Source organism: Ranitomeya variabilis, chromosome 2 (assembly GCF_051348905.1).
Source record: "Ranitomeya variabilis isolate aRanVar5 chromosome 2, aRanVar5.hap1, whole genome shotgun sequence".
Taxonomy (NCBI): domain Eukaryota; kingdom Metazoa; phylum Chordata; class Amphibia; order Anura; family Dendrobatidae; genus Ranitomeya; species Ranitomeya variabilis.
Genome location: NC_135233.1, coordinates 1088896425 through 1088912284, shown reverse-complemented (window position 1 = coordinate 1088912284; position 15860 = coordinate 1088896425). Strand labels below are relative to the sequence as shown.

General features: G+C 42.1%; 1 protein-coding gene across 8 annotated transcripts in view; it reads left to right on the top strand.

Moving 5' to 3' along the window:
* The window catches only part of MSRA (methionine sulfoxide reductase A), a 283315-nt gene that overhangs the window by 183022 nt on the left and 84433 nt on the right, over nucleotides 1-15860 (top strand). For all 8 annotated transcript variants that reach the window (XM_077291721.1, XM_077291722.1, XM_077291720.1 and 5 more), the window contains one exon: nucleotides 1122-1226. In XM_077291721.1, coding sequence (XP_077147836.1) covers nucleotides 1122-1226 — 105 coding nt within the window. The remainder of the gene's footprint in view (nucleotides 1-1121; nucleotides 1227-15860) is intronic.

Sequence of the window (15860 nt, the reverse complement as noted above, 5' to 3'; positions counted from 1 at the left end):
ATGAAGGCGCTGGAGAAAGAATGCCACTGCGGGTAAGGCTGTGTGCACACCTTGTGGATTTTTCGCGTTTGTTTCGCTTTTTTTCGCTATAAAAAATGCATACATATGCATCCCATCATTTAGAATGCATTCCGCAATTTTTGTGCACATGATGCCTTTTTTTCCGCGAAAAAAAAAAACGCATCGCGGTAAAAAGCGCAGCATGTTCATTAATTTTGCTAATTTTTTCGCGTTTTTCCCACTATTTAAGGCTTTGTGCACACGTTCAGGATTTCTTGCAGAAATTTCCTGAGCAAAACCGGACATTTTCTGCAAGAAATCCGCATGCGGTTTTTTTTCGCGTGTTTGGAGCATTTTTTTTCCGGAGCGTTTAATTTAATTAAAATGTCGACGGATAGTTTGCGCTGACACTGATGCACCATGAACCTGCAGGACAGCTTGTATTTCTTTGGAGCTTGTTTGGGGCTGCTTATCCACAATCCGGACTATCCTGCGTTGCAACCTTTTCATCAATTTTTCTCTGCCGTCCAAGTCCATTGAGATTAGCTACAGTGCCATGAGTTATAAACTTCTTTATTATGTTACGCACCGTGGACAAAGGAACATCACTATCTCTGGAGAGGGACTTGTAACTTTGAGACTGTTGATATTTTTAGATAATTTTGATTCTCAAGTCCTCAGACAGTTCTCTTCTCCTCTTTCTGTTCTCCATGCTTAGTGTGATACACACAGACACACAATGCAAAGATTGTGCCAAATTCTCCCCTTTTTATCTGGTTTCAGGTGTGATTTTCATAATGCCCACACCCGTTACTTGCCACAGGTGAGTTTGAACGAGCATCACATGCTTGAAACAAAGTTGTTGAGATAATACAGTATAGGGATAATACACACAGTGATGTCACGTTACAGAGATGTTAAACCATGATGTCACAGCACAGATTAACAAACCATGATATCATGGTACATAGATGAACAATTATGTCTCTTTTCTTTTATTCAACTGTTGCATTTAAAATTCTCTTTATTTTAATCTTCTTCTGTTGTGTTTTTTTGTTTGCCTAATACATTTGGAGGATGTTCACAGGATATAATTTCCTTATTCTATTTTCTTCTTTTAGGAAAAACAGGTCATGCTGAAGTGGTTCGAGTCGTCTATGAGCCAGACAAGATCGGCTATGACAAGTTACTGAAAGTCTTCTGGGAGAGTCATGACCCAACGCAAGGTATTAATACTTAGTTATTTTTATAGTTACTCTCTATTCTGCATTTATGTAAATGAAGCTTAAAAAGTGTGAAAATAAAAAGTTCTGCAACTTTCAAAAACAGTTTTTTTTATTCATCTAATCACCGTTGTCAAGATGTCAGCCATCATTGTTATCTTTATTGTATCAGGCTGTTTAGCTCAAGGATTATTGACTAAACCAGATACATTTCTATCCATTTCTCTGGTCAAATGGGGGTAAGATTCCATTAAAATCAGCATTGGAGCTCTGCATGACCTCAGTTTAAAAAGTAGCAAAAACTAAAGTCAAAGTGCAGATTTGAGCATAACCTAAACTGTGTACATTTTGCTTTTTGTCCAAAAATCCCTATTAAAAAGACCGGTCACTTGCTATAAATAAGTATTTTATTACCTGGTGTGAAAGTCACTGTTCTACTGAATCTGGCGATGTTTTTCTTTTGTTCCTGCGCCTCTCTGTTCCTGAGATACAGCCTTTATATTGCCTGTACATAAACTTAACCTTGTTTTTCAACTGGGTGTGGTCATGAAGAACCCGCCCACGAGGAACAGTTGAGCCACGCCCAGGAGGATTACAATGTTAAATTTATATATAGGATAGAGGAGGCCATATCTCAGGAACAGAGAGGAGCAGGAACATAAGAAAAACATTGCCGGATTCAGGAGAACAGGAGGATTTACACCACATTACAGTTGATCTCAAGATTTCTCCCTGCTGGGATCTCCCACAGTCTACAAGAGAAGGGCAAAAAGACACAATAATGTAAAAATGTATACCTTGTATTCCTAGATGATTGTTTCCACTAAATGTATTTGTTTTGGACACATTTTGGGCATTAATATGTCTTTTTTTTCCACTGAGGATACCTGTTTTGCAGTACATTTGTGGGGACTTTATTACACTTGATAAAGATTTATGAAGTGTTCTCGTTCCTTGCAGCGCCACCTCAGGCCAAAATAAGCATTACACAGACCAGCGACCTGAAGAATCGTATCAATGTCATTTTTAACACACAGTAAAAAAATAAAGTTCTGGCTCTTGGTATTAGATGTGGAAAATCAGAAGTGCAAAAATGAAAATTGACTGCCGTTATTAAGGCGTTAAACTTTTTCATAGTTTCTAAAAAGTTAAGTAATGCGAGCCTTACTCTTATTGAGGCGCGTACCACGTGATCTCACTCCAGCTCCTTTTTTTTTTCTTGCTGCTTTTCTTGCGTGTCAGTCTTCACTGCACCTCTGGCATTCTCTTCCTGATCTATAAATTGTCCTTTCTTTTCTTTCTATCATGCTATGAAGATAATATCATTGATATATACTCTCCCCCCCCCCCCATCATTCCTATCTGTAATAATACTCCCCATTACAGGCAGCCGAGAGCCGAGAAGAGTGAGAAGATTAATGGCTGCTCCCCGTTTGACTGCACGCCGTTCTCCCAAATATTTATTATCCGCAGTCGGTTTTTCGAGGACCGTCCTGTTTTTAGCTGAGGCACAAAGGATCCGTCATCTGCATATAATTAGACACTGCAGATTACATTGTGTTGCTAATGAGCAGATGTTTCTTTCTCTCTGTTGTAAAGAACAGCTGCACTCGCATAAAAATCTGCAGCGCCTCCATCCTAGCGGGGCAGCGCCTCCATCCTAGCGGGATGTGTGGTGTCCGGCACCCGGCCGAGCAGAGTCCATAGCTTCTCCATCCATAAAGGCATTATTAGTAAATAGCAACCAATCATGTGACTGCAACTGTGCTATTAACATCCCCCGACAAAACTGTCAGCTGGGATCTGACTGGTCGCTGACCTGCTGGTATAACCTAGGTATCATCTGTATAAAATTGTATATGTACAGCTGGTATAACCTGGGAATCTCCTGTATATAATTATATATGTACAGCTGGTATAACCTGGGCATCTCCTGTATATAATTATATATGTACAGCTGGTATAACCTGGGTATCTCCTGTATATAATTATATATGTACAGCTGGTATAACCTGGGCATCTCCTGTATATAATTATATATGTACAGCTGTATAACCTGGGCATCTCCTGTATATAATTATATATGTACAGCCGGTATAACCTGGGCATTTCCTGTATGTAATTATATATGTACAGCTGGTATAACCTGGGCATCTCCTGTATATAATTATATATGTACAGCTGGTATAACCCGGGCATTTCCTGTACATAATTACATATGTATAGCTGATATAACCTGGGTATCTCCTGTATATAATTATATATGTACAGCTAGTATAACCTGGGCATCTCCTGTATATAATTATATATGTACAGCTGGTATAACCTGGGCATCTCCTGTATATAATTATATATGTACAGCTGGTATAACCTGGGCATCTCCTGTATATAATTATATATGTACAGCTGGTATAACCTGGGCATCTCCTGTATATAATTATATATGCACAGCTGGTATAACCTGGGCATCTCCTGTATATAATTATATAGGTACAGCTGGTATAACCTGGGCATCTCCTGTATATAATTATATATGTACAGCTGGTATAACCCGGGCATCTCCTGTACATAATTACATATGTATAGCTGGAATAACCCGGGCATCTCCTGTATATAATTATATATGTATAGCTGGTATAACCTGGGTATCTCCTGTATATAATTATACATGTACAGCTGGTATAACCTGGGCATCTCCTCTATATAATTATATATGTACAGCTGGTATAACCTGGGCATCTCCTGTATATAATTATATATGTACAGCCGGTATAACCTGGGCATCTCCTGTATAGAATTATACATGTACAGCTGGTATAACCTGGGCATCTCCTGTATATTTTTATATATGTACAGCTGGTATAACCTGGGGATCTCCTGTATATAATTATATATGTACAGCCGGTATAACCTGGGCATCTCCTGTATAGAATTATACATGTACAGCTGGTATAACCTGGGTATCTCCTGTATATAATTATATATGTACAGCTGGTATAACCCGGGCATCTCCTGTACATAATTACATATGTATAGCTGGAATAACCCGGGCATCTCCTGTATATAATTATATATGTATAGCTGGTATAACCTGGGTATCTCCTGTATATAATTATACATGTACAGCTGGTATAACCTGGGCATCTCCTCTATATAATTATATATGTACAGCTGGTATAACCTGGGCATCTCCTGTATATAATTATATATGTACAGCCGGTATAACCTGGGCATCTCCTGTATAGAATTATACATGTACAGCTGGTATAACCTGGGCATCTCCTGTATATTTTTATATATGTACAGCTGGTATAACCTGGGGATCTCCTGTATATAATTATATATGTACAGCCGGTATAACCTGGGCATCTCCTGTATAGAATTATACATGTACAGCTGGTATAACCTGGGTATCTCCTGTATAGAATTATATATGTACAGCTGGTATAACCTGGGCATCTCCTGTATAGAATTATACATGTACAGCTGGTATAACCTGGGGATCTCCTGTATATAATTATATATGTACAGCCGGTATAACCTGGGCATCTCCTGTATAGAATTATACATGTACAGCCGGTATAACCTGGGCATCTCCTGTATATTTTTATATATGTACAGCTGGTATAACCTGGGCGTCTCCTGTATATAATTATATATGTACAGCTGGTATAACCTGGGCATCTCTTGTATATAATTATATATGTACAGCGGGCATAACCTGGGCACCTCCTGTATATAATTATATAGGGACAGCTGGTATAACCCGGACATCTCCTGTATATAATTATATATGTAGAGCTGGTATAACCTGGGTATCTCCTGTATATAATTATATATGTACAGCTGGTAAAACCTGGGCATCTCCTGTATATAATTATATATGTACAGCCGGTATAACCTGGGCATCTCCTGTATATAATTATATATGTACAGCTGGTATAACCTGGGCATCTCCTGTATATAATTATATATGTACAGCTGGTATAACCTGGGCATCTCCTGTATACAATTATAAATGTATAGCTGGTATAACCTGGGTATCTCCTGTATATACTGTAATTGTATATGTATTGCTGTATAACCTTGGCACCTCCTGTATATAATTATATAGGGACAGCTGGTATAGCATGGGTATATCTTGTATATAATTATATATGTACAGCTGGTATAACCTGGGCATCTCCTGTATATAATTATATATGTACAGCTGGTATAACCTGGGCATCTCCTGTATATAATTATATATGTACAGCTGGTATAACCTGGGCATCTCCTGTATATAATTATATATGTACAGCTGGTATAACCTGGGCATCTCCTGTATATAATTATATAGGGACAGCTGGTATAACCCGGACATCTCCTGTATATAATTATATATGTAGAGCTGGTATAACCTGGGTATCTCCTGTATATAATTATATATGTACAGCCGGTATAACCTGGGCATCTCCTGTATATAATTATATATGTACAGCCGGTATAACCTGGGCATCTCCTGTATATAATTATATATGTAGAGCTGATATAACCTGGGCATCTCCTGTATATAATTATATATGTACAGCTGGTATAACCTGGGTATCTCCTGTATATAATTATATATGTACAGCCGGTATAACCTGGGCATCTCCTGTATATAATTATATATGTACAGCTGCTGTAACCTGGGCGTCTCCTGTATATAATTATATATGTACAGCTGGTATAACCTGGGCATCTCCTGTATATAATTATATATGTACAGCTGGTATAACCTGGGTATCTCCTGTATATAATTATATATGTACAGCCGGTATAACCTGGGCGTCTCCTGTATATAATTATATATGTACAGCTGCTGTAACCTGGGCATCTCCTGTATATAATTATACACTCACTGGCCACTTTATTAGGTACACCATGCTAGTAACGGGTTGGACCCCCTTTTGCCTTCAGAACTGCCTCAATTCTTCGTGGCATAGATTCAACAAGGTGCTGGAAGCATTCCTCAGGGATTTTGGTCCATATTGACATGATGGCATCACACAGTTGCCGCAGATTTGTCGGCTGCACATCCCAAAGATGCTCCATACAAGGCAGGATGGATCCATGCTTTCATGTTGTTTACGCCAAATTCTGACCCTACCATCCGAATGTCGCAGCAGAAATCGAGACTCATCAGACCAAGCAACGTTTTTCCAATCTTCTACTGTCCAATTTCGATGAGCTTGTACAAATTGTAGCCTCAGTTTCCTGTTCTTAGCTGAAAGGAGTGGTACCCGGTGTGGTCTTCTGCTGCTGTAGCCCATCTGCCTCAAAGTTCGACGCACTGTGCGTTCAGAGATGCTCTTAGGCCTACCTTGGTTGTAACGGGTGGCGATTTGAGTCACTGTTGCCTTTCTATCAGCTCGAACCAGTCTGCCCATTCCCCTCTGACCTCTGGCATCAACAAGGCATTTCCGCCCACAGAACTGCCGCTCACTGGATTTTTTTTCTTTTTCGGACCATTCTCAGTAAACCCTAGAGATGGTTGTGCGCGAAAATCCCAGTAGATCAGCAGTTTCTGAAATACTCAGACCAGCCCTTCTGGCACCAACAACCATGCCACGTTCAAAGGCACTCAAATCACCTTTCTTCCCCATACTGATGCTCGGTTTGAACTGCAGGAGATTGTCTTGACCATGTCTACATGCCTAAATGCACTGAGTTGCCGCCATGTGATTGGCTGATTAGAAATTAAGTGTTAACAAGAAGTTGGACAGGTGTACCTAATAAAGTGGCCGGTGAGTGTATATGTACAGCCGGTATAACCTGGGCATCTCCTGTATATAATTATATATGTATAGCTGGTATAACCTGGGGATCTCCTGTATATAATTATATATGTACAGCCGGTATAACCTGGGCACCTCCTGTATATAATTATATATGTACAGCTGGTATAACCTGGGCATCTCCTGTATATAATTATATATGTACAGCGGGTATAACCTGGACATCTCCTGTATATAATTATATATGTACAGCTGGTATAACCCGGGCATCTCCTGTATATAATTATATATGTATAGCTGGTATAACCTGGACATCTCCTGTATATAATTATATATGTACAGCTGGTATAACCCGGGCATCTCCTGTATATAATTATATATGTATAGCTGGTATAACCTGGGCATCTCCTGTATATAATTATATATGTACAGCTGCTGTAACCTGGGCATCTCCTGTATATAATTATATATGTACAGCTGGTATAACCTGGGCATCTCCTGTATATAATTATATATGTACAGCTGCTGTAACCTGGGCATCTCCTGTATATAATTATATATGTACAGCTAGTATAACCTGGGCATCTCCTGTATATAATTATATATGTACAGCTGGTATGACCTGGGCATCTCCTGTATATAATTATATATGTACAGCTGGTATAACCCGGGCATCTCCTGTATATAATTATATATGTACAGCTGATATAACCTGGGGATCTCCTGTATATAATTATATATGTACAGCTAGTATAACCTGGCATCTCCTGTATATAATTATATATGTACAGCCGGTATAACCTGGGGATCTCCTGTATATAATTATATATGTATAGCTGGTATAACCTGGGGATCTCCTGTATATAATTATATATGTACAGCCGGTATAACCTGGGCACCTCCTGTATATAATTATATATGTACAGCTGGTATAACCTGGGCATCTCCTGTATATAATTATATATGTACAGCGGGTATAACCTGGACATCTCCTGTATATAATTATATATGTACAGCTGGTATAACCCGGGCATCTCCTGTATATAATTATATATGTATAGCTGGTATAACCTGGGCACCTCCTGTATATAATTATATATGTACAGCTGGTATAACCTGGGCATCTCCTGTATATAATTATATATGTACAGCCGGTATAACCTGGACATCTCCTGTATATAATTATATATGTACAGCCGGTATAACCTGGGCATCTCCTGTATATAATTATATATGTACAGCTGGTATAACCTGGGCATCTCCTGTATATAATTATATATGTACAGCTGGTATAACCTGGGCATCTCCTGTATATAATTATATATGTACAGCTGGTATAACCTGGGCATCTCCTGTATATAATTATATATGTACAGCTGGTATAACCCGGGCATCTCCTGTATATAATTATATATGTATAGCTGGTATAACCTGGGTATCTCCTGTATATACCGTATTTTTCGGACTACAAGACGCACTTTTTCCCCCCCAAAAAAGGGGGGGAAATGGGGGTGCGTCTAATAGTCGCAATGCAGGCTTACCGTGGCGGCAGAGGTGCGGGGATGAGGAGGCGCAGTGAGCGGGGTCCCTTTCCCCGGTGAGGTGATGCAGCAGCCCGGTAATGCAGCAGAGCCGGGTGAATCCTGTTGTTACCGGTGGTGGCGGCCATCTTCCTGAGGCCGCGCGTGCGCAGATGGAGCGCTCTGCTGCCCGGGGCTTCAGGAAAATGGCCGCGGGAGGCCGCGCGTGCGCAGATGGGGATCGCGGCGGCCATTTTCCTGAAGCCGAGATGCGAACTCAGCTTCGGTGACTACCTCTTGCAACTCATCAAGAGAATGCCAAGAGTGTGCAAAGCAGTCATCAAAGCAAAAGGTGGCTACTCTGAAGAACCTAGAATATAAGACATAATTTCAGTTGTTTCACACTTTTTTGTTAAGTATATAATTCCACATGTGTTAATTCATAGTTTTGATGCCTTCAGTGTGAATGTGCAATTTTCATAGTGATGAAAATACAGAAAAATCTTTAAATGAGAAGGTGTGTCCAAACTTCAGGTCTGCACTGTATGTACCAAACTCAGTAGTGTGACCTTCGGACCTATTCTGAATGTTTTTATTTCTGTCCCAAAAATCATCACATATATTATTAAGGTCTCCAATGATTAAAAGCGGTATCGAGCCCCCACGTCCAACCAGCTCCAACACATCTCGAATTTTCTTGCTGGAGTAGGGAGGCGGAATGTACATTGCCTCTACATACAGCAGCACCCCATACATTTTACATTTCACCGCCACATATTGACCATCCGCGTCAACATACGCCTCCACCTCCACATAAGGTTCACCCGCGGGGACCAATACTGACACTCCCCTTGAGTACGTAGAGAAAGTAGAATGATATGCTTTCTGTATCCAGCGCCTACATAACACATCATCCTTCTCACGCACCAAGTGTGTCTCAAGCAGGCATATCAGTGAGAGACCCTTTGGTCTCGAGCATACTGTAAGCTCGCCGCCCGTCTGGTCTTATCTGCTAGGCCTCTTACATTCCAACTCAATATTTTAATATGGGCCCCCATCACACCGCTCATCATTCATCAAAGTATCCTCACTTTCTAAAGCAAGCTGTCTAAACCTCCCTCCCACTCTTTAACCCCTCTGTGACCTTTGACGTACTATCCCGTCGAGGTGACCTGGGCCTATCTGACCCTTGACGGGATAGTACGTCATAGCCGATCGGCCGCGCTCACGGGGGGAGCGCGGCCGATCGCGGCCGGGTGTCAGCTGACTATCGCAGCTGACATCCGGCACTATGTGCCAGGAGCGGTCACGGACCGCCCCCGGCACATTAACCCCCGGCACACCGCGATCAAACATGATCGCGATGTGCCGGCGATGCAGGGAAGCATCGCGCAGGGAGAGGGCTCCCTGCGGGCTTCCCTGAGCCCCCCGCAGCAACGCGATGTGATCGCGTTGCTGCGAGGGTCTTACCTCCCTCCCTGCCTGCTCCAGACCCGGATCCAAGATGGCCGCGGATCCGGGTCCTGCAGGGAGGGAGGTGGCTTCACAGAAGCCTGCTCAGAGCAGGCACTGTGAAGCAGCCTGCACTTCAATCAGATCGGTGATCTGTCAGAGTGCTATGCAAACTGGCAGATCACCGATCTGTATTGTCCCCCCCTGGGGCAAAGTAAAAAAGTAAAAAAAATAATTTTCCAAGTGTGTAAAAAAAAATAAAAAAAAATATTCCAAAATAATGAAAAAAAAAAAAATATATTATTCCCATAAATACATTTCTTTACCTAAATAAAAAAAAAACAAACAATAAAAGTACACATATTTAGTATCGCCGCGTCCGTAATGACCCGACCTATAAAACTCGCCCACTAGTTAACCCCTTCAGTAAACACCGTAAGAAAAAAAAAAAAAACGAGGCAAAAAACAACGCTTTATTATCATACCGCCGAACAAAAAGTGGAATAACACGCGATCAAAAAGACAGATATAAATAACCATGGTACCGCTGAAAGCGTCATCTTGTCCCGCAAATAACGAGCCACCATACAGCATCATCAGCAGAAAAATAAAAAAGTTATAGTCCTGAGAATAAAGCGATGCAAAAATAATTATTTTTTCCATAAAATAGTTTTTATCGTATAAAAGCGCCAAAACATAAAAAAAATAATATAAATGAGATATCGCTGTAATCGTACTGACCCGAAGAATAAAACTGCTTTATCAATTTTACCAAACGCGGAACGGTATAAACGCCTCCCCCAAAAGAAGTTCATGAATAGCTGGTTTTTGGTCATTCTGCCTCACAAAAATCGGAATAAACAGCGATCAAAAAATGTGACGTGCCCAAAAATGTTACCAATAAAAACGTCAACTCGTCCCGCAAAAAACAAGACCTCACATGACTCTGTGGACCAAAATATGGAAAATTTATAGCTCTCAAAATGTGGTAACGCAAAAAATATTTTTTGCAATAAAAAGCGTCTTTCAGTGTGTGACGGCTGCCAATCATAAAAATCCGCTAAAAAACCCGCTATAAAAGTAAATCAAACCCCCCTTCATCACCCCCTTAGTTAGGGAAAAATAAAAAAAAAGTATTTATTTCCATTTTCCCATTAGGGCTAGGGTTAGGGCTAGGGTTGGGGCTAGGGTTAAGGCTACAGTTAGGGTTGGGGCTAAAGTTAGGGTTAGGGTTAGGGTTGGGGCTAAAGTTACGGTTAGGGTTTAGATTACATTTACGGTTGGGAATAGGGTTGGGATTAGGGTTAGGGGTGTGTCAGGGTTAGAGGTGTGGTTAGGGTTACTGTTGGGATTAGGGTTAGGGGTGTGTTTGGATTAGGGTTTCAGTTATAATTGGGGGGTTTCCACTGTTTCGGCACATCAGGGGCTCTCCAAACGCGACATGGCGTCCGATCTCAATTCCAGCCAATTCTGCGTTGAAAAAGTAAAACAGTGCTCCTTCCCTTCCGAGCTCTCCCGTGTGCCCAAACAGGGGTTTACCCCAACATATGGGGTATCAGCGTACTCAGGACAAATAGGACAACAACCTTTGGGGTCCAATTTCTCCTGTTACCCCTAGGAAAATACAAAACTGGGGGCTAAAAAATAATTTTTGTGGGAAAAAAAAGGATTTTTTATTTTCACGGCTCTGCGTTATAAACTGTAGTGAAACACTTGGGGGTTCAAAGTTCTTACAACACATCTAGATAAGTTCCTTGGGGGGTCTCGTTTCCAAAATGGGGTCACTTGTGCGGGGCTTCTACTGTTTAGGTACATTAGGGGCTCTGCAAACGCAATGTGACGCCTGCAGACCATTCCATCTAAGTCTGCATTCCAAATGGCGCTCCTTCCCTTCCGAGCCCTCCCATGCATCCAAACGGTGGTTCCCCCCACATATGGGGTATCAGCGCACTCAGGACAAATTGGACAACAACTTTTGGGGTCCAATTTCTCCTGTTACCCTCGGGAAAATACAAAACTGGGGGCTGAAAAATAATTTTTGTGGGAAAAAATTTTTGTTTTATTTTTACGGCTCTGCATTATAAACTTCTGTGAAGCCCTTGGTGGGTCAAAGCGCTCACCACACATCTAGATAAGTTCCTTAGGGGGTCTACTTTCCAACATGGTGTCACTTGTGGGGGGTTTCTACTGTTTAGGTACATTAGGGGTTCTGCAAACGCAATGTGACGCCTGCAGACCATTCCATCTAAGTCTGCATTCCAAATGGCGCTCCTTCCCTTCCGAGCCCTCCCATGCATCCAAACGGTGGTTCCCCCCACATATGGGGTATCAGCGCACTCAGGACAAATTGGACAACAACTTTTGGGGTCCAATTTCTCCTGTTACCCTCGGGAAAATACAAAACTGGGGGCTGAAAAATAATTTTTGTGGGAAAAAATTTTTGTTTTATTTTTACGGCTCTGCATTATAAACTTCTGTGAAGCCCTTGGTGGGTCAAAGCGCTCACCACACATCTAGATAAGTTCCTTAGGGGGTCTACTTTCCAACATGGTGTCACTTGTGGGGGGTTTCTACTGTTTAGGTACATTAGGGGCTCTGCAAACGCAATGTGACGCCTGCAGACCATTCCATCTAAGTCTGCATTCCAAATGGCGCTCCTTCCCTTCCGAGCCCTCCCATGCATCCAAACGGTGGTTCCCCCCACATATGGGGTATCAGCGCACTCAGGACAAATTGGACAACAACTTTTGGGGTCCAATTTCTCCTGTTACCCTCGGGAAAATACAAAACTGGGGGCTGAAAAATAATTTTTGTGGGAAAAAATTTTTGTTTTATTTTTACGGCTCTGCATTATAAACTTCTGTAAAGCCCTTGGTGGGTCAAAGCGCTCACCACACATCTAGATAAGTTCCTTAGGGGGTCTACTTTCCAACATGGTGTCACTTGTGGGGGGTTTCTACTGTTTAGGTACATTAGGGGCTCTGCAAACGCAATGTGACGCCTGCAGACCATTCCATCTAAGTCTGCATTCCAAATGGCGCTCCTTCCCTTCCGAGCCCTCCCATGCATCCAAACGGTGGTTCCCCCCACATATGGGGTATCAGCGCACTCAGGACAAATTGGACAACAACTTTTGGGGTCCAATTTCTCCTGTTACCCTCGGGAAAATACAAAACTGGGGGCTGAAAAATAATTTTTGTGGGAAAAAATTTTTGTTTTATTTTTACGGCTCTGCATTATAAACTTCTGTGAAGCCCTTGGTGGGTCAAAGCGCTCACCACACATCTAGATAAGTTCCTTAGGGGGTCTACTTTCCAACATGGTGTCACTTGTGGGGGGTTTCTACTGTTTAGGTACATTAGGGGCTCTGCAAACGCAATGTGACGCCTGCAGACCATTCCATCTAAGTCTGCATTCCAAATGGCGCTCCTTCCCTTCCGAGCCCTCCCATGCATCCAAACGGTGGTTCCCCCCACATATGGGGTATCAGCGCACTCAGGACAAATTGGACAACAACTTTTGGGGTCCAATTTCTCCTGTTACCCTCGGGAAAATACAAAACTGGGGGCTGAAAAATAATTTTTGTGGGAAAAAATTTTTGTTTTATTTTTACGGCTCTGCATTATAAACTTCTGTGAAGCCCTTGGTGGGTCAAAGCGCTCACCACACATCTAGATAAGTTCCTTAGGGGGTCTACTTTCCAACATGGTGTCACTTGTGGGGGGTTTCTACTGTTTAGGTACATTAGGGGCTCTGCAAACGCAATGTGACGCCTGCAGACCATTCCATCTAAGTCTGCATTCCAAATGGCGCTCCTTCCCTTCCGAGCCCTCCCATGCATCCAAACGGTGGTTCCCCCCACATATGGGGTATCAGCGCACTCAGGACAAATTGGACAACAACTTTTGGGGTCCAATTTCTCCTGTTACCCTCGGGAAAATACAAAACTGGGGGCTGAAAAATAATTTTTGTGGGAAAAAAATTTTGTTTTATTTTTACGGCTCTGCATTATAAACTTCTGTGAAGCCCTTGGTGGGTCAAAGCGCTCACCACACATCTAGATAAGTTCCTTAGGGGGTCTACTTTCCAACATGGTGTCACTTGTGGGGGGTTTCTACTGTTTAGGTACATTAGGGGCTCTGCAAACGCAATGTGACGCCTGCAGACCATTCCATCTAAGTCTGCATTCCAAATGGCGCTCCTTCCTTTCCGAGCCCTCCCATGCGCCCAAACAGTGGTTCTCCCCACATATGGTATATCATCGCACTCAGGACAACTTGGACAACAGATTTTGGGGTCCAATTTCTCCTGCTACCCTCGGGAAAATACAAAACTGGGGGCTAAAAAAATAATTTTTGTGGGAAAAAATTTTTGTTTTATTTTTACGGCTCTGCATTATTAACTTCTGTGAAGCCCTTGGTGGGTCAAAGCGCTCACCACACATCTAGATAAGTTCCTTAGGGGGTCTACTTTCCAACATGGTGTCACTTGTGGGGGGTTTCTACTGTTTAGGTACATTAGGGGCTCTGCAAACGCAATGTGACGCCTGCAGACCATTCCATCTAAGTCTGCATTCCAAATGGCGCTCCTTCCTTTCCGAGCCCTCCCATGCGCCCAAACAGTGGTTCTCCCCACATATGGTATATCATCGCACTCAGGACAACTTGGACAACAGATTTTGGGGTCCAATTTCTCCTGCTACCCTCGGGAAAATACAAAACTGGGGGCTAAAAAAATAATTTTTGTGGGAAAAAATTTTTGTTTTATTTTTACGGCTCTGCATTATTAACTTCTGTGAAGCCCTTGGTGGGTCAAAGCGCTCAAAACACATCTAGATAAGTTCCTTAGGGGGTCTACTTTCCAAAATGGTGTCACTTGTGGGGGGTTTCTACTGTTTAGGTACATCAGTGGCTCTCCAAACGCAACATGGCGTCCCATCTCAATTCCTGTCAATTTTGCATTGAAAAGTCAAACGGTGCTACTTCCCTTCCGAGCTCTCCCATGCGCCCAAACAGTGGTTTATCGCCACATATGGGGTATCAGCGTACTCAGGACAAATTGTACAACAACTGTTGGGGTCCAATTTCTTCTCTTACCCTTGGGAAAATAAAAAATTGGGGGCGAAAAATAATTTTTGTGAAAAAATATGATTTTTTATTTTTACGGTTCTGCATTATAAACTTCTGTGAAGTACTTGGTGGGTCAAAGTGCTCACCACACCTCTAGATAAGTTCCTTAGGGGGTCTACTTTCCAAAATGGTGTCACTTGTGGGGGGTTTCAATGTTTAGGCACATCAGGGGCTCCCCAAACGCAACATGGCGTCCCATCTCAATTCCAGTCAATTTTGCATTGAAAAGTCAAACGGTGCTACTTCCCTTCCGAGCTCTCCCATGCGCCCAAACAGTGGTTTATCGCCACATGTGGGGTATCAGCGTACTCAGGACAAATTGTACAACAACTTTTGGGGTCCAATTTCTTCTCTTACCCTTGGGAAAATAAAAAATTGGGGGCGAAAAATAATTTTTGTGAAAAATATGATTTTTTATTTTTACGGTTCTGCATTATAAACTTCTGTGAAGTACTTGGTGGGTCAAAGTGCTCACCACACCTCTAGATAAGTTCCTTAGGGGGTCTACTTTCCAAAATGGTATCACTTGTGGGGGGTTTCAATGTTTAGGCACATCAGGGGCTCCCCAAACGCAACATGGCGTCCCATCTCAATTCCAGTCAATTTTGCATTGAAAAGTCAAATGGCGCTCCTTCGCTTCCGAGCTCTGTCATGCGCCCAAACAGTGGTTTACCCCCACATATGGGGTATCGGCGTACTCAGGAAAAATTGTACAACAACTTTTGGGGTCCATTTTCTCCTGTTACCCTTGGTAAAATAAAACAAATTGGAGCTGAA